Here is a 24358-nt window from a genome sequence, read left to right on the forward strand (position 1 = left end):
TTAATATATACAGCCAGTGAATGCACATTTAATTTGAGACTGAGAGAGGCTCGCCCCCTCCCGTCTCTGCAGGGCATTATAATTATATTATATACATTATATATAATTTTAGAGGAATTGTTATATAATTATTAGTTTACACATAAAAAAGTCCATTTGACCCCGTGTTTGATATGCATGCTACTGACTATAGAGGGCACTGTAGCCAGAGATTATCCTAGGTTCCCCTCTTTTGTGCCTCGTTGTTGGTCTCTCATTCAGTGTTGCCAGGTCTGCTTATTATATGCGAGTTTCTGTAAAGCCCTCTATGGTAAAGCCTCTTATAAATATTTGTAGTTACGAATTATACCATAGTGGATCTACATTCTCTTTTCAAATAGCTGATACGTCAAGGTTTAAAATGCTCAATTTGCTCATGCTTCTTTTGGGCTTGTTTTAATGGAACAGGTTGCTTGTTTCGCAAAACCTGGCAACACTGGTTGGTCTCATTGTTGATAGCTGTCAACCTGTTGTGTTGGCGGTTAGCCGGCGGTTCGCAGCGGGACCATTGAATAAGCAACCATCTGTCGTTGTCAGCTGAGCAGAGCTCCTGTGTGGAAAGTTAACCCATGTTTGCTACAGAAGTTTGCAGACGAGGCTTTAGTTTAGTGAAAGAACAACAGAGTTGATTTAGAACTAACGCTGCACAGACTTTTCCTTGTATGGTTCTCTTGCCTCGGTTCTCAGTCAAAGTTGGTAAACAGCTGATGTTGATCAGCTGCTGCCTGCTGAGCGTACAATATACACCACCATGCTGGCCTTAAATTTAACCTTCAACTCTTTAATCCTTAAATGAGTCTAATAATCTGTGTTACCCAAGCAGTGGCGTCGCTCACTACCTGGTCAGGCGAAAGTGGTCTGCAGATACAGAAAGAATGCCTCCCAAGAAGCAGCAGCAGAAGAAACCGACGGCCAACGTGTCCAGCTCCCTGGACATGGAGTCGGAGGACATCAGCCTGGAGACCACGGCCCCCACCGAGGACAACGTCTCTTCGTCCGACGAGCGGGTCGGTTCCCAGAAGGTGACCCGTCAGCTGATTGAGAGGAAAGAGCTGCTCCACAACCTTCAGCTTCTGAAGATAGAGATGTCTCAGAAGAACCTGGTCGTGGACCAAATGAAGGCGGATCATCTGACCAAGGTACGCAGGTATAGCCCAGTATGTTCCCTCAGCACTACGCTAGCGTAGGGAGAGGGCACATATGGGGCTAGCACGGAGGCTGTCACTAAACTATAGCCTTGGATCAAGAAGACTGATAGATGTTTGAGCGGCGCTAGCCTCTCCTATGCCTAGATTTTGATATCTGTGTGTAAACAGTAACACAAACATTGAAGGTAGCCAGAAGTGAGGACAGAAAAGTGAAGACTCACTCAAAAATTGTGATTGGCATGACATTTTTTGGATTGATTGAGCACGGAATGTGATGTATGATGATACTGTATCAATAGATTACAGTAGTTTGACAGGAAATGGGGAGAGAGATAGGCAGCAAAGGTCGTCGGGATTGGGACTCAAACCCGCGACACTCCGACGGGATTGCCAGCCTAGGTGCCCAGACGGCTATGCCAACCGCCAGGGCCGACTGACTGGCTCTCTCTCTCCCACACGCAACAAATAGCGTCCCTGTTACAGAAATCTATGACAGACACTTTACAGAAATGGGTTACATGCATGATTACTCCTGCATCATCTGATGTCCTTGTAGACGATGGGTTTTCTTATTTCTTCTCACATTTTAGATGGAAGAGCTAGAGGAGAATCTGAGCGACGCCCTACATCAGAAAGAAGTCCTGGCCATGCGTCTGGACAACCAGCTCCAACTGTCTCAGGAAGAGAACAGGTGAGGGAGAGAGAGGTGGAGCGAGCTAGCCTGACACTTTTTCGAATGGCGAGTGATTCAGGGCTGGAGCCGAGTCATGTGGCCCACGGGGAATGTGCCCATCTGCCGTTTCTGTACTGTGAGGCGGGTTGATGTTTAAGTACGTCCCCCAGCCATGATGTACAAGTACACTGTTAGTGTCACAGCCTGGACATGACGCTAGTATGTCACAGGGACTTACCCTCAATCCAACCCTTGATGCTGCGGAATCGGGTCCCATTTTCTTTTATAGTCTTTGGTATGACCTGGCCGGGGAATCGATCACTGACCTTCCAATATCAGGGCAGACACTGAGGCCACTGAGCTACATAGGAAAATGGATACATTTGGTAGGTTAGCAATAAACACTAGACCTTTTCACAGTTAACAATATAAACATTGGAAATGGACTTGGACCCAAGCTGTTCCCTAGCAACACAAATCCACTGACAAGATCTATCACATCTGTGATTTATTATTTAGTGGTGCCAGCCATCCTAACGCATGGCTTTGTGTGTGCCCTGTGCCTCCAATGACGTCATGCGGCAGCCAAGTCTATGGACTATTTATGGAATCATTATTTTCCGAACAAACTTTCATGCCAAATCAATGGCAAAATTCATTTCCTATGACTTAGTGGGGTGGGTGTGTGCCACAGTAAATTATGACGTAGTGGGTGCCACAGTAATCACACATAATCATAATGATAAAAGGCGTCGCTCACTTCACAAGTGTTATTTGTGAGTGGCACTAGCCCCTTCTATGCCCAGCTTTGTGTGTCTGTGTGTACCACGGAATGTGATGATTTGATTGGCTGAGCAGGGAAAGTGATGATGTATGATGATAAGAGCGCCCCTCACTTCACACAAGTGTGATTTTTAAGGGCCGCTAGCCCCTTCTATAAACACCTTTTGTCCCCACACATCTCAAGATTGAGATTGATGTGATATGATATGTATGACATAATACATAATCATTTGTGGCTCACAGAGTGTACCAATATTTGTACAGTATCAGAGTTACATTTCCACCGAGGATCTTACTGTGTGTACAATAAGAGCCACGTGCCTAAAGTGTGATTAAATACAAGACACACTTTCAGGAAGCAGCAGGCCCTTCGTAAGCAGGAGATGGAAACCATCCTTCTGAGACAGCAGCAGCTGGAAGAGACCAATCAGCAGCTGCGGGAGAAGGCCGGGGAGGTGAGGCGGTCCCTCAGAGATCTGGACATCTCCCAGGAGAAGTACCAGGAGCTCTGTGACCTGTCGGAAGATAAACTCTACATAACAGAATACGTAGCGGTAAGCATGGAAGCCTAGGAAAAGACAATGAAGGGGAAAAAGAGGAGAGATAATGAGCCGTTTGTCGGGAGTAGAAACTGGATATAGTGTCATAGAAATAATAATACCGGACATGTACTCACTCAGCTGAGTTGGATTGTAATTTGTTTTCAAATTTGCATTTCCCTTGTGCTTTATGAGCACTGTTGAATGTGGATTTGCATACCACACACATATAACCACTTGGGCAACCCAAGGAATCAACCGCAAGTCTCATGTCCTCACTGTCCTGTACACTGCTTCCAGCATCATGTCGGGTAGCTTTAAGACTGGCTGTAAGATGATAACCATTAACTATGACATCATAGGCAATTTGGGCATGGCTATAATGAGGCCCAGCCACACGATAGGCTCACTGTTGAAGATATTGAGCTGTATATTGCATGCATCAGCCTTAAGCGGAGACAGAGTTTTCATTAAAAAGTATTGTATTACTTCTCTCTCTCAGAGGTTTAGGGGGTGAAATGGGGCGAGCTGAGTGATGTATAGTATTAAAACATTCATCACTGACTAACAAAATCTCTCCCTGTACTCAGAACGTGTCACCTGACCGCAGTAGTAAGCTAGGCTGCCTACAGCTCGATAATGACAACATGGGGAAGTATTGTGGATGTTATAGACGACGGCACCCATATAACTAAAAAAGCATTGGGGGGAAAAAGCAAAGCGTTCCTTTGAGCAAAAAGATGGTATGAAAAAGAGGAGCAACAAAGCGGATTTGGACAGGTGCCTGTTGACGAGTTGACTGTATTCTTTGTGTTTGTGAGGTCAGATGAGGTTCTATGAGGTGGTGACTCCATTACGGGCCCAGCTATCAGAGCTGCATGTGAAGAGAGGGACCTTGACTGAAGAGTTGGACACACACAGAACCCAGATGAAGGCCCTGATGGAGGTAGGATACACAGGATTACATGCATGCACACACACACACACACACACACACACACACACACACACCTTCAGTGATGTGACATTGTGTGTGTGTGTGTGTGTGTGTGTGTGTGTGTGTGTGTGTGTACACTTGCGAGCAGAGCTACGAGGAGGAGCGGCGGCTGCGTACAGAGTTGGAGTTGAGGAGCCAGAGACTGACCCTGGAACTGGCTGATACTAAACAACTGATCCACGAGGGAGATTACAGACGTGACAACTATCCTAACCTCAAACGGTATGTATAATGTGTGTGTGTGTGTGTGTGTGTGTGTGTGTGTGTGTGTGAGTGTGAGAGACAGACAGAGAGAAATACCTGTAAGTGTGTGTACACTTACCGGTGTGTGTATACCTTACTTATTTATTTCAAGCAATGGTATTTTGCAATCGTGGTCTTAGGTTCTCTGTGCAGTGTGTGCTGTGACTGTTTGTGTAACAGTGAGCAGTGTGTTTTGTCAGACTGACTTTGTTCTCTGTGTGCTGTGTCTGTCTTGTGGTAACAGCGAGCGCGACAGCTTTGAGGCAGAGGCCAAGGAGCTGAGGAGAAGACTGGAGACGTTGGACCTAGCTCACACTGCCCAAAGCAGGGAGAAAGACAACCTCAGCAAGGAGGTAACACGCACGCATGCATGCACGCACTCACACACACACACACACACACACACACACACACACACACACACACACACACACACACACACACAGTTTATTATGTATTTTATAAACTATGCAGTCATTTCTACAAGAACGTAGTCCCTGACTTCCTTCAACTTCACTGCCCAAGCCCTACAATTTACAATTACAATTTAGGCATTTAGCGGATGCTCTTAATGAGAGACTTACAGTAAACAAGAACAAAAAACATGGTAATACATCAAATACATAAAGAAATAGTCATCATGAATCATACGTAAGCTTAAGAACCTAACAGTCGAATTATATTCTATCTAATGAAACTATGTGTATACACTATAGAGTGCTATGTCTACATAAAGTGCTATTTAAGTTGCATAAGTTGAGCCTATCCATACGCCTGTAGGAGGTCGAGGCTAGGGCAAGTGCTAAGGGCTAAGATGGAGTCTGAAGAGGTGGGTTTTCAGACTGCGGTGGAACATTGGAAGTGCATTCCATAGATGCATGCATTTTAGCCCTACAAAAACACTGCTAAAAGATGATATAACACCTGAGAGCAATTCTTTACTGTCTGTTCTATACTGTCTGTCCTATAGACAGTCGAAGCAAGCAGCAGGAATTTGGAAAGATGCTACCCAATGGGCACATGTCACTCATGTTAATGGTTTTTGTTTTATAGCTCACACATGTCTCACATAACTCACAAATGTCTTCTAGCGTCAAACAGCATTCAACTTCAGATGTCTTCCAGTCGTCTTTAAACTTATGTACTCACTCACAAATGTAATACATTTTTTGTGAGTGTGCAGTATTTTGTTTTTACACCGAATTGAGCTAATGTAATGAATAATTTATGATAATGAAATAATGACTTCTTGATGTATGTCTCTTGACTCCTACCTTTTGAGCAATTGAGTAACTGTGGATTGATCCGCTGTGTACTTCTACCTCCTGCAGGTGGCGACATTGCAGCAGTCTGTGACTCTACTGCAAAAGGACAAGGACTACCTCCACAGACAGAACATGGAACTTAGCATCCGCTGTGCACATGAAGAAGACCGCCATGAGAGACTACAGGTCTGTGAGATAGTGTGAAGGCCTAACCTACTCCTAAAGGCAAATTAACATTTTCTTGAACGCCTCTTTCACTTTGACTGCGGATAATACATCAGAATAAATGTGCCTTCGGGCCTCTATCGTACACTGTAGATAATGCATCACTTTGTTGAGTGACACCCTGAAAAGTGTCAAGTGTCAAATTAGCCTTCAGGCCTCGATTTCTCACACCGGGGCTCCACCGGTGTGAGAAAAACGAAGCGTGCGTCAAAAAACGAACCGGGGCAATTTTAATGCTGTCATGCAATGCAACACGGGCAGTGGAGCCACCCTTCATTGATTAAAAACATTCCCTGACGGTGACGGAGACGCGACGCTGACGCGCCCGGTGGAGCCCCGGTGTCGGGAAGACCCTGATTAAGGCTTTGTCTTTCTCTTCAGGTTCAACTTGAAGATGCCAAGAAGGCACGAGAGGAGGCCTATGAGAAATATGTGGCTTCCAGGTGAGGCATTTGCTGTTGGACTCTAGTCCGGTAAAACCTTTCCATACCATGGACCCCTAAATAACCACAGATTATGGCAAAATGGTGACACGGAAAATAATTTAGCGGAAATAGACAATCTACAAGATAAGATTACAACATGTTAGTGTTGTGAGTTTGTAGATCTGCCATTTGTTGTTTGTTTGAATATTATTGCATTTATATATATATATATATATATATATATATATATATATATATATATATATATATAGTGTGTTTGTGTGTACGAAAAGGAGAACAAGGAATATGCCACATAATCAACATACAACAACATCTTCCTAAATGACATGTCTAGCACTATAGATAGGCAATGAGCAGGAAGAAAAGATGGAAATATAATTAATATTTATAACACGGATGGGAACAGACAGGAGTGGAGATCCTGTTGCTGCCCTACAAGAGCCAGCCAGCATAATGGGCAGTAAGTATTAAGTAAGTATAGTAAGAGGGATTGTAGGGGTGATAGAAGGATGCCCTGGCTAAGGCTGAGGAGGTAGATGCACTGACACTGTAGGTATAGGAATTGAGGTGCGGTTTTAGACTGCCATGGAAGATCTGGGGTTACTGCAGTCCTGACTGATGAGGGGAGGTCATTCCACAGGTTGGGAGCCAAGAGGATAAGTCCAGAGTCTCTGGAATGTTGGCCTGGTTGATGTAGGGAAAGGAGGATACCTGGATTAAAGTTCTCTGGCCCCACGACTGATTTCTGTCATTTAGATTACATATAAATCAGCATATCTTCTACTAGAAGCATGTTGTGCAGTTATTAATATTTTAAGTGGTCAAACTAGAAATATGTGTTCAGAAGCATCCAACAGAAGCATCTACTCTCACACTGTTTCGCAAATTGTACAATTAGGACATTGCTATGCAAAATGTTTTAGTTGTGAGATTTCATTTAGCTGAGGATAGATGAGACTCACGTTGGCAGTACGTGTTGGCCATTAGCTGTACAATTCTGCATTGCGCCAACCCTCATGTCGCCACTCTTCAACTGCCCTTGTCATTACTACACACGTCTTGTCACGTGCCTTGCGTTCCCAGAGACCACTATAAGACTGGGTATGAGGCCAAGCTGCGAGATGAACTGGACAACATCAGAGTGAAGACCGGTCAGGAGATAGACACCCTGCAGAGAGCCTCCCGGGAGATGTATGAGAGGGAGAACAGGTATCCACTATCCAGCCGCTCAAACGTACTTTTACTTGTAACAGAGTAGTTCTAAATTTTCAGTATTGGTACTTTTACTTAAGTAAAACAATTGAGTACTTTTTCCACCACTATATGCCTATCTGTTGGCCAGGTATAGTAGTACCTCATCATAACCAACATGGCGCAACCCCCCGGATTTGCATACCAAAGGTGCGAGGTTTGCCCTATTAACACAAAGAATGTAGAAGCAGAATAGTACTGTACAGAAAGCTGGTTGAGCCAGGGGGCATATGTTGAATTGTTGATGGATGTGTGTTTTGAAAAGGAACCTGCGTGAGGCCAGAGACAACGCAGTGTTGGAGAAGGACAGAGCGATAGCTGCAGAGAGAGACATCCAGTGCAGATATGACCAGCTACTGGAACAGTGAGTAGTCCTACTGTATTTCACACCACCCACAAAGCTTAGATCAAATAGTGTTAAACTTTGTAGTACACTAAGTAGCCCTGGGAAATGGGGTCCATCGATTCATACAAAGCTGGTTCTGCCAAATGATGTGCACGGTTCAACACGCTAGTACAGTGACAAACATGGCCCTCCTTATCTATCCCACGGACACAGCCAATTGTGTTTATTGGAACCTCCAGCCAAGCCAAATGCACAGCTACGGTATTTAAACACATAGGGCCCTATCTTGCTGACATATAAGTCAGCATGTCTTCTACTGGAAGCATGTTGTGCAGTTATTATTTTAGCATTAGAGCATTTTTAAGTGTTCAGAAGCATCCAATGACTAAACATAATTTTACACATTGTGTTTATTGTTTTGAAAACGGCATGGTGGGTTTCCACACTGTTTCGCAAATCGCACAATTAGGACATCCCTTACCCCCTTATCCCTAAACTTATTTGGCATTTTTTGAGTGGTACAACCAACCACTCCTATAGACAGTTATGTGTGTCCTGGCTGGCTGGCTGGTTAGCTGGCTGTGTCCCTGGCTGGCTGGCTGTGTCTGAGCACGAAAATAGCGTTTGGTTGGTTTTCACCACCAAGTGTCACTGTTGCCGGCACCCTGGGCGTGATCCAGTGGGCCTGGAGTTGCACCACTCGCTTCACACAGGGGTGAATTTTTCTTGTATTTTGAAAGACATTTTTAAATAGTTCAAATAGCCCATCTACAAGCTCACAATGTGTCTATGTAGATTGGCTAGCTAGTTCAACTATTTTAAAATGTTGTGCAGCAACATCAACTGTAGAGGAACTGTCGAGGAATTTAAAGCAACAACTGTAAGTTGTTGCTTTAAATCTGTCAATGGTTGAATTTATTGCTCACGCTCACAAGGAAATTGGTAAAGTAGGGCGTGTTAGCTTGCTACCACGCATGGATGAAGAAGAACTGAGGTATGATGAATATAGGCATCCTTAAATGACACTGCCTTTTATTGAACTCAAATCCTTTTACCTGCACAAAGCGGATATACAGTATAAGATTTTTGTTCAATTGATTTATTTGGAATTTACTTTTTAAATAATGGTCCATATCTGGTTAATATTATTTCTTTAGACTTTATTTAAATATTTTGAGCTATATATCATGAGCTATGGAATTCTTGCAGTTGCATTTTTACACAAAGGGAATTATGAGTGGAATGCCACTCAGATGTTTCTATTGGGGGCTGTAACCAGTAGCGACAAATTGTACTCGGTAAAGTTCAATCATTTTGACAACTTGACTACCTTGTGTGTGTGTGTGTGTGTGTGTGTGTGTGTGTGTGTGTGTGTGTGTGTGTGTGTGTGTGTGTGTGTGTGTGTGTGTGTGTGTGTGTGTGTGTGTGTGTGTGTGTGTGTGTGTGTGTGTGTGTGTGTGTGTGTGTGTAAGTGAGTGAAAGCCTGTCATTAGCCTGTGTTGTGGGTGTGGACTGTGGAGCTACTAAAGGTGGTTGTGGTTTTCCCTCTCCTTACAAGAGATCACATGTAACACTGTAACAGTGAGGTCAGAAGGTGACTGAGAAGTCAAAGGTCACTGGCAACTACTGGCTGGCTCATTCTGACAGCCTCATTGTCAGGAATTAAATATGGTTAATATATGGTTATGGTGGTTCCAATTTACATATCGGAGGCATTTTTGTTTTATTGTCTAAACTAACTGCATCACAGAGTTGAAGGGGGGGGGTTGCATTTAGAGCTTCCTTTTGGAGAAAGAAATGCAGTGTTGCAAAATCAACCCCCCCACGCACACACACACACACACACACACACACACACACACCAGTAGCAGTAGCAGTAGTGGCAGTGGTGTTGTCCCTGTCACTGGGTTACAACTAGTAACTTGTCATGCCACTCATTCTTCTAAGTCCAAGCCACCAGCTGTTAGCCATTCCATGTCCCCCTCCTCTCTCTCTCTCTCTCTCTCTCTCTCTCTCTTGCGCTGCGATCACATTCACACTCCACGCTGTATCCCAGGCCAGCAACGACAGATGCTAGCCACAAGCCCTTAACCCCAAACCCCACGCATGCCTCTATTTTTGGGCCAAAGAATGAAGTGGACACGCATGAAATGGCGTCAATGAGCTTTCTAGCGCAGAGGGTCAACTAGAATCTGGCGTTCTCATTGGGACTGTCAGCAAGTATGCTATTTGCCTTGTCATAGAAACACTTAAAAGTATTTAACAATATTGTACCATTTCCACCTTCACATTCAGACCAAGTGGGCCGTAAAAATGTAGGCGGTCTCAGAGAGCTTTCCCCTCAGGGGCCCATAGACAGCCGTAAATATTCAAGTCAAGTCAGTATTATTGGCATAATACCCCATATCCCCTAGGGGGTGAGGGGACATGGCTGTGGAGGTATTCCTTTTACATCGCATTTCAACATCCAGAATGCAGTCGCTATCGACGGAGGCTTCACATTCAAGCATGAAATGTCTGTCATAAGTGCGTTGCTCAGGCCTGCACCACGCCACGCGGATGATGAAATCCCTCAGGGTCAGATGTAATAGAAAGTTATTAATATTATCCAACTGCCTCTGTGACCTAATATGTGTGTGTGTGCGTACATGTGCGTACAAGCATGCGGTAAAAAGCTGTGCCCAATACACTGCTGTGACATGTTCTTACAACTGAAAAAACTAGATATGCCATTTCTTTCTGTGCCCTTCTCTATTTCGACCATCAGTCTATCTCTCTCTCTCTCTCTCTCTGAATTATTAAACTCTTAACAGTCCATGTGTGGGTGGAAAGGAAGGCATCCAACCCTTTCTTTAGCTGCCAGCAACTGCCATTAAAGATCAAACGCCACCAGGAGTGCCATCAGAGAGAGACAGTTTTGGATACAACTTTCTTCCGGCTTGGTGACTGTGCTAACTTGGATTGGAATTGTTTGATGCCATGGCAGAAGTTGTCAAACCACAACTATTTGTGGTTCCAGACCAGGCACATTAAATGAGTTTGACACAATCGGCGCCAGGATTTCTTTCAAAATAACAGCTCTGGGTGCCGCACAGATATGGCCGATTTTACTCTGTAAGCTTCCCCCTTCCGTTCCGGACAACAACCGGGAGAAATATTTTTGCTTGCTTACCTCGCTATCATTTCGATAAAGTTGCTGAATAATCCCTCGTGTTCATATTTTCAACGAGAGGCATGTTGAAGAGCTTAGTATATCCATCTGTCCGTCGGTTGGATTAGTTATGACGTTTCCACGCGTTCTACGGTCTAAATGGGTTAAATTAATCATAACAAATGCTTCATTATCTTGAAGGGGAAAATATTTTAAGATCGTACCTAATGACTGTATTTGTGCTAAATTTAGATGATGATATTACACCTTCTCATACATGGAATAACCGGCATAGTGGGGCGAGATACTGTATGTACAATGTCACTGCAATTCTACAAATGCCTTCTAAATTAACACTTTTATTTAAAGGTTTTTCTAAAATGTTCAAAAATCTCAACAAGCTCGCACATATACAAGCTCACTGTGAGCTTGTACATCTGCTATTTTCGAGTGGTGCAACCACTCCTAAAGACAGCTATGTTTGTCAGTGGGTCCCTGGCTGTGTCTCTGGCGGTGTCCCTGGCTGGGTCTGTACGAGCACGAAATAGCGTTTGGTTGGTTTTCACAACCAAGTGTGTGTTGCGCGGCCTAACACACATACACACATTAACTGTATATATGATGATTTGGGGTGTTACAATACAGTACAGTGACACTACAGTACAGTTACACACGGTAACTGTAATTTTTCAACCATTTCGGACGTGGGGCGGCTCCCCGGAACTGAATCAAATCAATTTGTTGCTTTGACTTTATTTGAGTTTAACAGATGCAAATAAACAAACTTAAAATATCGTTTTTGTTGAAAAATCTTACTTTTTGGGTAATGTTTTTTGAAAATATCTTGAAATAATAATGATTAAAAACAATGTAGCAAAATGTGTCCGTGACCCTCAGATGGGTTCCGACCCACTGTTTGGGGAACAAGTGACGTAAATGGTATCCATTGTGTGTGTTCCTCCAGGTTCCGCCAGGTCCAGCTGGGTACAGACAGCAAGGTTGCAGAGATGTCCAACCAGGTCAAGCTCCACTCCTTTGAGGCGGAGCGCGCTCACATGCTCCAGGACGAGACAGCCAACACTCTGGCCCAGTGCCAGGTGGAATGTGAGAAACAACAGAAGAAGCTGGAGGTAGATAAGGAGTAGGATGTTCTCTCTTGGACCAATATTTACTTGAATTATTATGAACTATTATAAAAACCATATTTAGCATGACCCGGTCCACTGTCGTAGCGGTCTGGGCAGCTAGGCTGCAAATGCCTGATAGCATGTCGTGGGTTCAAATCCCAATCCCGACTTTTCTTTTGAGGAAAATAAAGTAGTGAGGCCAGTTGTAATGGTCAATTATTAGTCTATCTGACCTGGATAGACAACTGACCTGGACGATCTCTGCCACTCATTCCTCCTCTATCGCTCATCCCCTCTCCTTTATGTTGTCGCCACTCAGGTTCTGACCCAGGAGTTCTACAGTCTGCAGACGTCATCCGAGAAGCGTCTGACGGAGCTCGGGGCGCGCAACGCCGAGCAAGCGGCTCGCCTGGAGACCTACGAGAAACTGGAGCAAGAGCTCGACCAAGTCACCATGCAGGCTGCCGAGAGTGAGTACCACAATGTTACTACATGACACATAAACACAACACGCAGAGTTGGTGAACGGTCGCTCTGTACTTGCATGTATCATTTGACTATGGCGGTAGGTGGTACACATATTAAAGCACGCCAGCCCAACAGTGTGTACAAACTTCAAATGGCTTCCACAAATAAATTAATTGCTGATAGTGGAAAACCAAATAATGTGCACTGGAATGGAATACAGTATCTGCATTCTTGTCATGATATAATATACTATAGCCATTTGATTTTTGTTGTTGTGTGTTGTTGAAAAGTTGAAAACGAGGAGGAGGCAGAGAGAGTCCTGTTTTCATATGGGTATGGGGCCAACGTTCCCACAACGGCCAAGAGGAGACTCAAACAGAGGTACAGTGCATTCTAGGTCTCTTCCTCATGTACAGACAATGTGTCACTTTCTACTGATAATTGAAGTAAATGTTTGCTACACTGTCGGTTTGTACCATTGCCAAGTTTAAGTTCACACATGCATGCATGCCATAACAGAGTGCCAAGCTTGCAGTAGGAGAACGGTATAAATAGAAACCGGAAGTAAAATGATGTGGTCCTTGTAATTTGTATTTATGCTGTTTTTAGTCAAATTAATATCAACAATAACTAAAGTCTCAAAGGTCTTGACTCTTGCGCTGCCTGCCTGACTGTGCCTCACGACTTCAAAACCCCTGCATTAAGGCCTTGGTGGGTGGGTGTGTGTGCGTGCGTGGGTGGGTGTTCCAGAATTTCAGTCTATTATATACACAAGTTATAAATAATGACCAAAAAGCGTTATAAATAAATCAGACAGTTTTATCCTTAAAGTCATAGTCCGTAGTCTTTTTTTTTTCTTCGGGACACCTACTGGTAGGCATTACAGCGTTTGTCTGAACTGAAGGAACCCTGAAAGATATATGCTACAGGAAAGAAGGAGCACTCAAGGATATTTTGGAACGTAACAAGTCAGAAACTGTAAATGTATTAACGTGAAAAATACATAAATGTGTAATTGGTTCCTTATGACATTTGGGTGTGAGACAATTGCAATTAAAACAGTATTTAATATATTTAGAGAAGTTGTCAAACACATTTCAGTGGAATGTTTATTGTGAAAAATATATATCACAATAATAAGTCAAAGATTATATAAAAAAATACATTTAGTTTAATTGAAAACGTTACGTAGTGGGACTTTTAAACATGGGATTCTGTCACTTTTGCCATCCAAAGTGCCAACTCACCGCAGTGCCGCAAGCTAACGTAGCACCGAAACCGGTATATAAAAAAACAACCAGACATGGATTTGGAGACAAAGCTAGATTTCCTGACAGCCACAACTGTTAACAACACAAATTAAGGGGAATTACTTGCGTGATCATGTTCCTCTATTTGCATAACTGGATGTGTGTGTCGTGCAGCGTTCACCTGGCCCGTAGGGTGTTGCAGCTGGAAAAGCAGAACACATCCCTGAGGAGAGAACTGGAGAGGCACAGCACGCACACAGGGAACATTTCTGAGGAGGTAAATACACACACACACGTTGTGCATACTGTATGTCCAACTGAGTGTGTGTGTGCTTGGCTACGTGGCTAGGTAGGTTGTGTGTGTGTGTATAATCATGTGTGGGATACAATTTTAATCCAAATCGAAATCACTACAAGCCTGCACACGCACCACACACACACACACACACACACACACACACACACACACACACGCACGTGTCTGCCCCCGAGCAGACCCAGTGTGTTCCCACAACTGCATGCCTCTTAATGATGGCTTTTATTCCCTGCACGTCTTGTTAAAAGCCATAATGATTTATCCCACCTATACTACTGTATATACTGACACCGCGTCAGAATCAAAGAGTTGTTGTTGGGTGATGAGATCACCCAAAATCTACTTTCTCCCCGCATGGCAGAGATGAAACATTAGCTGAAACGTGGAATCTTGTGTCATGTCATGTCATTCGGGGTGACCCGTCACCATTATACAATGAAGTTGCTCGTAAAAGTGAACTGCAAGTACTCAGGTGAAGACTTGTTTTGTACTGTATGTATTTATGTTTCCTTGATCTATATCCATGTGAAACTGGTAGTCTCATTTAGTCAGACCACCTTCTTGCATCATCAATCTGGATCTGAATAACAAGTCAGCATGTCCATGTTTTGACAGAGAAAAGCTCAGTTAAGCCTCTGATTGGCTGAACTTTAACGGAAGTTGAAGTCTGTGTTTGTTGGTCAATTAATTTGACTGTCACACGTTCCTTTTTTTTGGTCTTGGGCGGTCCTTAACAATTTTTCAATAGCTATTCGCCCGATGTCAGATATGGTCTAATGGTCTGGCTATACTGCGAGACTAATGTCCAACTAACATCCACAGAGAACTGCACTCGGCTGCTCTGAAACCTACTGTATATGTTTTTGGCCACGGACCCCCAGAAGCAAAGATTTGCGTTAAAAATGTTTGCTTTCAAAATAAAATACTGTATTATATTTTTTTTAAATCATGAAGTATGTCACAGATGCTTTCCCGGTGGACATGAAAAAGGAAAGGGTTTTTGTTTGTGGACCGCAAACTCTATGCACTTACATGACTAGTGTCTATGCAGTCACGTTTTTGCTGCTTTTGTTCCAATGTGAAACCCACCCAAGAAGGGGCGGGACTTGGTTGCTCTTCTAGTGTGAAGCGTACGACTGCGAGCAAATGCGTTGCGCAACCCAGAGAGAGCTATAATAGTAGGCAGAGCTGTGATTTTAAATAAGCCAGCCATTCACCTGTCACACTGATTGATTGGCACTTGCCACATGATTCAGACAGGATGAAAGGGACAAATGAGTGCCAGGGTGAGGAGAACCGAGGTTTCCTGTTCAACAAGACAAAGGTCTACTCTAGGGTGTTACCACTTCAACCCACCACTTCAACCACCCACACAGGTGCCCTGACTAACTCCATATGTGACCAGATTGGACTGAGAGCCTGCCATTGCGCAAATTCCAGCTTTTCACCAGAGGAGAAAATCATTTTCTTTCTTTCAAAATGAGTTAATAGCACAGGCAGACTCTTCACATACTAGAGCATGTCTGAAATAAGCGTCAGAGCTGAAATCGACATGTAAATATGAAATAAAGGCTTAAACATGTAGCTAGGTCTAGGTGTAATGTTAGAGACCACAGAAGTGAACCTTTCAAGTCTTTTTTCTCAACTCGCTGTTTTCTGCAAGACAGTACTCTATAAGCCATATCTCCAAAACCGGTGGGTCAAACTGAACAACCAATATGTCAATTTGAAGCTATGATTAAATTATGGAAAAAAACGAAAATTGGCAGTCCCTCAGTCAAATTTGGTCACATATAATGATTCTGCCCACCCCACCCCCTCTACTAATTTATAATCTACATTGTAAATTGGTTTAATATGCAACACAGATTTGATATACGGTATATAATTGTTTCCTATACATTTCGGAACATGTCGTTCAGTGCCTAAGCAACCTCACATCCAAGTACAAGATCATCCAAGTACAACCATCACACATGGTTTCGTTTTGCAAGGAAGCTTCCTAGCTATCATAGTAGGGAGCATAGGGTTTAATGCTCCTTTTGGATGTAATGCTCAAACAAGCATTTGTGAAATTCTCCCATTCATCAGCACTGGAGCCGCTTCACAGACAGTCACTCACTGACGTTAAAGATTAAAATCCAGACTTCTGTCATTAGCTGTCTGAAATTAACTTTAGTGTTATGAGCAGACTTTCCCCCTTAATCCCAATATCAACTGTTCCAAGTGAGTGGAAAAGCTGTGTTCTATAGATGGTGGTGAGAGACACGGTAAGTTGGGCTTTTGTTGTATTGTGCCCCTATGTGAATGTTCCAGTGGAGCAGATTCGAGCTATACATTACAAACAAACCGAGACGGTGTGATTACAAGAGCTGCCTTTGATTTTTCACTGTACACAGTAAAATCAAACTATTCATTTAACTAACCGTAAACAAATGGACCCACTTATGGACACATTTGTAAACTCAGAGTTAAATGAACACTGAGGATTTTTACTGTGTACAGGCAGCCAGGTGAATAAAATGGAATTAATCCATACCTAAATTTGTGCATTTAGGAAATGCTGTGAAGGTGTATTATTGCGTCAAGAGAACGCAAAACCGCCAGCATACTTGGCACTCCATTTAAACACGTTTTATTGATCCCATCATGTGGATCTTGATCAGTTCCTCTCTCACTGCGTCCAGTTCTCACGCTGTTGTATTGTGTTAATGTGTTTCCTCCAGTTATCAGCAGCCAACATGCTGCTGCAGCAGACCCAGCAGCCCTATAGCTACCTGATTGAGACGGTGCGACAGAGAGATTCACAGATCAGCTCCCTGAAGGAGCGTATTGCCTCACTGGAGGACGATGCCAGGTACGCACATGCATAAACGTGCATAAACAAAATGAACCAAGTATAGGGATCATTTTGACTCCTGTTAGCCTCCCACTAGTTTGCATAAATCACATTGTGATCATTTTGACTTTTAACTGTGGTCCTTTCCCCCCCATCTTCTTGTACATTGTGTGTGTCTGTTTGTGCGGGCATGTTGTCATGTGTTCAGTGTTCACTTCGCCTACGTGCATGTGTGTATCAGTATCACCACGGGGGTGTGTCCTGACGTGCGCCACCTACCTATACTACACTGACAGAATCCTTCTAACCCAAATGTTCCACTCTCTCCCCCTGACAAATATGTGAACCAAGACCCCATGCAGGTTTCCTCTTGCTGCTCGCTGCTGTCAAGCGTTCACCTGGGGGCTAGTGGGAGAGAGAGAGAGAACAGTTGAAATCATCTCTAAAAGGTTGAAAACTCCACATTGACATGAACGACGCTCAAACTCATGTTCAGTTATATAAACTCCTTCTGCCTTATCACCCTCTGTCCTTGTATTACTCCCCCACCCAGGGTACGAAGGCTTGGTATAGATTCTCAAGATTTTCATTGTTACATCTTGTTGTACAAATATAAGAAAGTAAAATTCTTGGGTTTTGGCTCAAGATATAGATTATCATTCCAGCATTCATAATTTGCTGAGCGTATCCAGCTGAATTTAAAGTGCTTCTGTATGCTGCTTAACCCATTTAGATTTGCGGCACATTTTTACGATTTTTCAAAAAATAGCAGACCTACAAGCTCCTATGAGCTTGTAGATCTGCTATTTTTCAATAGCTAAATTATAACATGTTTTAAACACCAAAATGGGTTAAATGTCACTGTACTGTGGATGACCTCAATGCACAGGGAACACAGCATGGTGTGAAATCAATCGCCAGACACGGTTTTGGTGCCGAAGCCTGCTGCTGCACCACAGCTAATAAGCCTAATATTATATAGAGCGTATGCGCGGGACATCATCATCATACCCGGAAGTTATGCAGGAAATGCCTACCGAGTGGCAAAAAACTACTTTCTGGCCTTGACAGCCCATGCATCCAAACAGAAAAGTCCTATTTGATTGCATTAAACAACTTTAAACAATGTTAAACTCACTTTGCAAGTTTGCATGTTGCTTTGCCACTCGATGTGCCATTCACTTTAAGCATGCGCATACCCTCTATATACAGCTCCATCTTTGATTGATTGAACATGGTATTGCCACATCCTATATTGAAATTGGCTAATGGGAGGGCCGGCGGGCGGGTGAACCACATCATCACACTCGTCACTATGACTCAGCCATAACCCTAATAGGAGTTCCCTCTGCAGCTACGCCCAAATATGTTGTCTAACCAATTTGTCGTCATGGCATCGGGCGCAAACAAACAATGGTGTGAGGGCCGCATAGTGCCCGACCCTCTAGTTGTGGCAGAAAAGTCACACTTGTGTGAAGTGAGGGGCTCCTTTTGGGGGCATGCAGATAGACTTGCTGACTTGGCTGCCACATTACTTCTCGGGGCCATAAATAAATAAAACATTTAAAGTCCATAAACTTTGCTACCACATGACGTCACGGCACACACAAAACCAGGCTATAGTGCCCCTCAAAAATCACACATATGTGATGCGGTGCCTTTTATCATGATGATTATGTAATAGCCTAATTGCGGCCTAGTCAGGTGTTGGAGCGGTTAGCCCTGCTCAAAAATACACCAAATGGATGACACAAAAAAGCCACTGTGGTCCATTAAACATTCAACACACAAAGACTGGGACAGAACAACAGTGCAACAGTCAAGGATACAACAAATATAGAACGTTGGCGGGTGGCCAGGGATTCGCCACATGGAGCATGCCCCTCACAAAAAACATCATTTCATGCGCCTCACAAGAGACTTCATTTCCAGCAATTCACATTATAGACACACTACCACTCTGACTATTCCTATAACAAAATGTCCACAAAATTCAAAAAATGTGAATTGCCCATATATAGTTCGTGCTGGGTGAAACCTAGCCTTGTTTAATACACGGTAAACATTACAACCTTTACCCCACCCAGTACGTCAAGTCAACGCTCATGACTCTTTTCACCCCAAAGAACACCTTCATCCTTTCAATAGGCTTTTGGGTGTTTGCTCAAAGCTCCATCAATCCACTTGTGGACAAACGTGTTTGGCAAGGTTCTTGAGGAACTAGAAAACAGTGAGCACTGAATTGATCATTTATATTCAGCACAATTGATGATTTTAAGTTGGAATGTAAAAATAACAACAAAATGACCAAACTCATACACACAACGCAAGACTTTGACAATCGTTACTATCCACATTGCCATAAGTTACACTCAGTACATTCATAATAAGATACAGAGGTCCACTACTATGGAAATGATCATCCCTCATAAGTTTATAATTGAAACGATGACTTAAGTTTACTTAACCAAACTGCCATACAATGACTCAATAATAAACTAAATAATATACATTTGGTTGTGTGAGAGAGCACACAAACACACACACACCATGCACTCAATCATGCTTTGTCGTTCCCTCTGTTTCCCTTTCTCCCTCCACACAAACACTACTACATATGAAATAATGTTCATAACAGTCTGTACTGCTGTTATGATGAAATAACAATGTTTAACAATTGTTATTTTATTTGCATTATATTGTATATTAGACTATATGGTATTGCATGAGTCAGTAAGAGGCACCATGTGATAAACGTTTTTGGTTCTTCTGTCACATTTCATTATTATAGTTCTTGTGCATTTTTAGATATCTCCATTTGCCAATTTGTGTTTTGAACATTATGTGATTATATGTTTAAAAAGATGTAATATGTAGTTTAGTTAGTTTACTTTGTCTTGCTGTCCTCTCTGCCTGTATCTTTTGAAGTGCTGTCCCGAATACCTTTGGGTGAAGCTTTCAATATATTAGTTTTGTATTTGTGTCCAGTGCCTTGAGGAAAGAACGGAATGCGCTGCAGCACATGAAGAACAACATGGCTGCTGATCTGGAGAGACTCCTCAACCACAGAGAGGTAACCATGCCAGTGACCACAGTGAAGACATGGGGCAGGCTTTGTGAAAATGCAAAAATCCAACCTGTTAATCTTTTTCAGCAATTGACCATATTCAGACTGCAGCCATCTTGCCAGCAAGGTGATACCTACCTAGGTTATACTTCCCATTCATCCAAACAGAAAAGTTAATTGGCAACACTAATAGGCAACACTAATATTACCGGTATTCGCACATTTTTGCCACGTGGTCCATATTACAATATCTCTGTTAATTTCAAACTAAGTAGTGCTGAACATAACCATGGTGAAGGATTTCATGGCTTCATTACACATGAATTCAAATGACTCATTTTTTGTGACCTTTACTTGAGTGTGTCACTCTCAATAAACTCGATCTCTTAAAGCAGTTGAGAGATTACATTGTCCGGGAGAGGAATCTGAGTCCAATCCATGCAAGGAATTTCTTGACAGGAAGTAGCTCATAAAATGTCTACGGTGGATTTTTATGAAACAACACTTTGCAGATAGAAAGAGGACAATTCAAGCTTTCCCTACAGCTGAAATGTTGGTGATTTTGACGTTGTTTAATATAATTAGAGAGGACTTTTCTGTTTGCATGAATGGGCTGTCTATGGGAAGTATCACCTAGGTATCACCTTGCTGGCAAGATGGCTGCGTTCTGAATATGGCCCCATCTGTGACCACCTATTTTAGCCTGGGGAATAATATTATCTTTTTAGTTTAACCTATTTTCCAACGTCGTATGGCAAATGTAAAGGTTCACCTTTGTTTGGATGTCTGTAATAAAAACAGTGTGGTAAAATGATATTCCAGTGTGAAACGAGATTCCGCACAGGCTGTCAAAATACCTGATTTAAACAGTTGTCTCAGCAGAATATCATTTTAGTACGACACTCTTTTTACAGTCATCAATAGGAACATTCTAAGTACCTTTACATTTACGATACAATGCTGGAGAAATATTTAAAGAATTCACCTGTTCGCCCAGCACCCCCAGTAGTGGAAAGCAACACTATACGAGTCCCGAGCTACAGTGACGGGTGAGGCCCAGATAGGGCTAGGCTCAGTAGACTCCGATACATAACTAAAGGTTTGATGAAAGTTATGTACATTATGTCATGTCATGCCTATGCTTTCTGTGTTAATGGAACTGTGGGACCAAATATTAAAGCACAACTTGAAAGTTAAAAAAAAAATCATTTTGCTGTACATTGACAAAAATACACAAAGTTGGCCTGGTATACCCTCTTGTAGAAGCTCCCCACTTTGCAGCCTTAGAAGAATTGCTTTTACACACATTAAAATGATATTTGATCTGCACCATGGGCAATATATCGCAGTGTGCTTCAGGGTGTCGCACATTCTAAAATAAATGCTCACTCAAGGCTGTGTGTGTGTGTCCGCGCACGCGTGTGTATGTGCACGTGGGGGCGTGCACGCCAAGCCAGCCGTTTGGTGTATGAAGTATGTGCCCCCTCGTAGACAGCTGTTCCTCAGCCTGGCTGTTTGGGATGCCACGAGTGTGTGTGTGTGACATGCCAGGGCTCATGTCCTCAGGGGTGATAAATAGAACCGTGAAATGGCTAGGGGTCTTCTCCCTGCCCTGCCGCCACCCTCGCAGACCCTTGAACCCGTTGGGCTTCTTGCGAGTGGTCCCATAGTTGGATTTCCACAACTAGGGCCGTCTGGCCCCCGAGGCGCAAGCCAAGTATTACAAGATGCCTACAAGGGTAGATATTGGCCACTATGTGATAGTAGGGGGAAGGATTCAGCTTCAAAACATGTTCCGTGTTGAATTTCCATTTTGACATCAGCAGCATATTTATAGGCTAAAATTAGGACAACATTCTGTGAATGTTTGCGGCTGTAATTTGATGTGATTGATTTTCATGGAAAATTATATTCCTAAATTCATAAAATATTTCTTTTCTTGTTCCATGTTTTATCCTTTTACAAAAAGTCCACAGAATATAGATCTGATACAATGATGGTATATGAAAAGGCATTGGATTCACAATTTCTCGGCTCGTCCCCACTTGTAGTCTATCCAGACAGTCTGTGTCAGAAACGTCTGCGTGATTTAATTTGACTGTCCCTCAGGCACTGACCTGGGTCACATTGTCTCGCCTTGGTCCAAAGCATCAAGAGATGCCAGTTAGCAGGTGAAATGAGGGGCAACAGCACAGGACAGAAACCTTGCAGGTTTTATTGCTACACAGTAAAGTTTTTTCTTTTTCTTTTACAGCTACAGTACAGGGTTTAGATGGTTAAATTAACACTGGTGATTTGACTGTGTAGGCCAGCAAGATTTTATGTTACTCTTGAGCTAAGCAATCTCAGCCACTGCACCATTGATGGGAACATAAATTCTGACTTTCTTAGTTGTCCTGAACATCTGTGTGCCCCCATGTGTGTCTGTCCAGGAGTTCGCGATGATGAAGCAGGCATTGATCAGTATGAGGTCTGGCCAGAGAGACGCTCCGAGCCTCCTTGACCTGGACGGAATGAGGACCAGCCCTCCCAACACCAAGACGCAAAGGCCCAAGCGCCTCGCCAAGACTGCAGAGGAGGAGACAACCAACAGGCCAAAACCCACTGTGTTTGTGAGCAGCTCCTCTTCCATGATGTCTGATAAATTCACACCAAGTATCAAAACTGTTAAAGTTGAAGTGTCGAGCGTCTATGTCTATATGGACACAATTGGCCCGTGTTTCGGGGAGGGAAGTCGGGCGGGGAGGGGGGAGGGTGATATTTGTCACTACACGTCGGGAGCAGGGAGTGTTGGGCGGGAGAAGTAGGACAATGGCTTTACGTCCTTCCGGTGGGGGCTCCTAATAGGCAATTGAGACAGTAGGATACAACAGCATTGATGAGACAACACACAGGTGTGTGTGTGTGTGTGTGTGTGTGGGAATTAATTGGCAACACTAATATTACCGGTATTCCCACATTTTTGCCACGTGGTCCATATTACAATATCTCTGTTAATTTCCAACTAAGTAGTGTTGGTCATAACCGTGGTGAAGGAATTCATGGCTTCATTACACATGAATTCAAATGACTCATTTTTTGTGACCTTTACTTGAGTGTGTCGCTCTCAATAAACTTGTTCTCTTAAAGCAGTTGAAAGATTACATTGTCCGGGAGAGGAGTCTGAGTCCAATCCACCCTTCATCAATCCTCATCAAATTCTTATTCTTGCTCTGTTTTTCTTTCCATTGCAGACCAATAAAGGAGTTCCGGAATGGTACCGGCTGAAACACCAACCCAAATGAGCAGTCACAGGGAGTTAATGATTCTTTTTTAATTGTTTTTAGTTGGATATTCAGTTTCTTGTCATTTGATGAAATTATATTTTGCTATATTGTTTTTCTACTTGTAAATAGTTTGTTATCAGATCTCATGAAGTTTGTTATATGAAACTTGAACCGTTATGTGCAGTACATTATTCTAATCTTCTGTGAAGAAACCAGGTTCTGACTCAATAGCCTCAAAACCAGTGGTATTACTTCCTGAAGTCTTGACATTCCTGATAGACTTGACTGGCAGAGAAAAAAACATTCCTTGGCTTTGGCAATCTATTATATTAAGCCCGTCTGTCATTATTCTCAGAGCATTAGTACTTAGTAGTCATGCAGTATCGTTAAATGGGCATGAAAGGTCCAGAGAACGTGAGGTTTCTCAGCCTCAGATTTGTACGTGCTGCGACTCCTTTGGCTTTAAATATAGACATGCTGGGCATACCTTGATCATTTCTTATCGGTGTCATATTAAAGTTAGCCCCAGGGCTTGAATGCCTTAGGCTGACTGGTCTCTCTGTCGCTCTTCTCTTATTTCTGGTATCTCTCTGACTTTTGCAATTCCCAATAACCTGTCTTTTCCCAATTGTATTAATTTAAATTATCCACTGCATCTTAAATAGTTTATAGCATGTACATTTCACTTCTAGACATCAATGATGCTGTGATTCATATTATATGTGCTCTGTGCACTGTTGTATTATTGTATGTTTTTTTTCCCTTTTTGGCTTGTTCATGTTGTTTGAATTGTCTTTTAAATATGTTGTAATTAGGGGACCCCTTGAAAGCGAGATGGTTCATCTCAAGGGGTTGTTGCCAATAAAGAATTTCAGACTGAGAAGTAGTTAACAATGCACATTAAAACAGTATGTGTACA

The 24358-nt window shown here is 42.9% G+C and overlaps 1 protein-coding gene across 2 annotated transcripts; it reads left to right on the forward strand.

Moving 5' to 3' along the window:
* Positions 1–551: 551 nt before the first annotated feature.
* pibf1 (progesterone immunomodulatory binding factor 1) lies at positions 552–24316 on the forward strand. Of its 2 annotated transcripts, none has more exons than XR_013965228.1 (18): positions 552–1178; positions 1778–1878; positions 2999–3197; positions 4009–4128; positions 4268–4401; positions 4667–4775; positions 5754–5873; positions 6294–6355; positions 7442–7567; positions 7875–7973; positions 12071–12236; positions 12553–12703; positions 12992–13082; positions 14126–14228; positions 16994–17124; positions 17458–17555; positions 20095–20179; positions 22606–22641. XR_013965228.1 is itself a non-coding variant. In XM_080781513.1 (18 exons), exons 1-18 carry the CDS (start codon positions 915–917, stop codon positions 23455–23457), a joined length of 2292 nt encoding a protein of 763 aa, XP_080637639.1. In that variant the 5' UTR covers positions 552–914; the 3' UTR covers positions 23458–24316. The 2 variants fall into 2 exon arrangements, 1 of the variants encoding a protein (XP_080637639.1); XM_080781513.1 differs by lacking the exon at positions 17458–17555 and adding an exon at positions 23407–24316 and having other exon boundaries at positions 22606–22785.
* Positions 24317–24358: the final 42 nt, after the last annotated feature.

The sequence above is a fragment of the Protomyctophum bolini genome (genome assembly GCF_963924005.1).
Source record: "Protomyctophum bolini genome assembly, chromosome: 14".
Lineage (NCBI taxonomy): Eukaryota > Metazoa > Chordata > Actinopteri > Myctophiformes > Myctophidae > Protomyctophum > Protomyctophum bolini.

Coding starts and splice junctions, on each gene's coding strand:
- pibf1 (XM_080781513.1), top strand. CDS start 915: ATGCCTCCCAAGAAGCAGCAGCAGAAGAAACCGACGGCCAACGTGTCC. Junction 7,568..7,874: donor ATGTATGAGAGGGAGAACAG/GTATCCACTATC, acceptor TGTTTTGAAAAG/GAACCTGCGTGAGGCCAGAG. Junction 13,083..14,125: donor AAGAGGAGACTCAAACAGAG/GTACAGTGCATT, acceptor TGTGTCGTGCAG/CGTTCACCTGGCCCGTAGGG.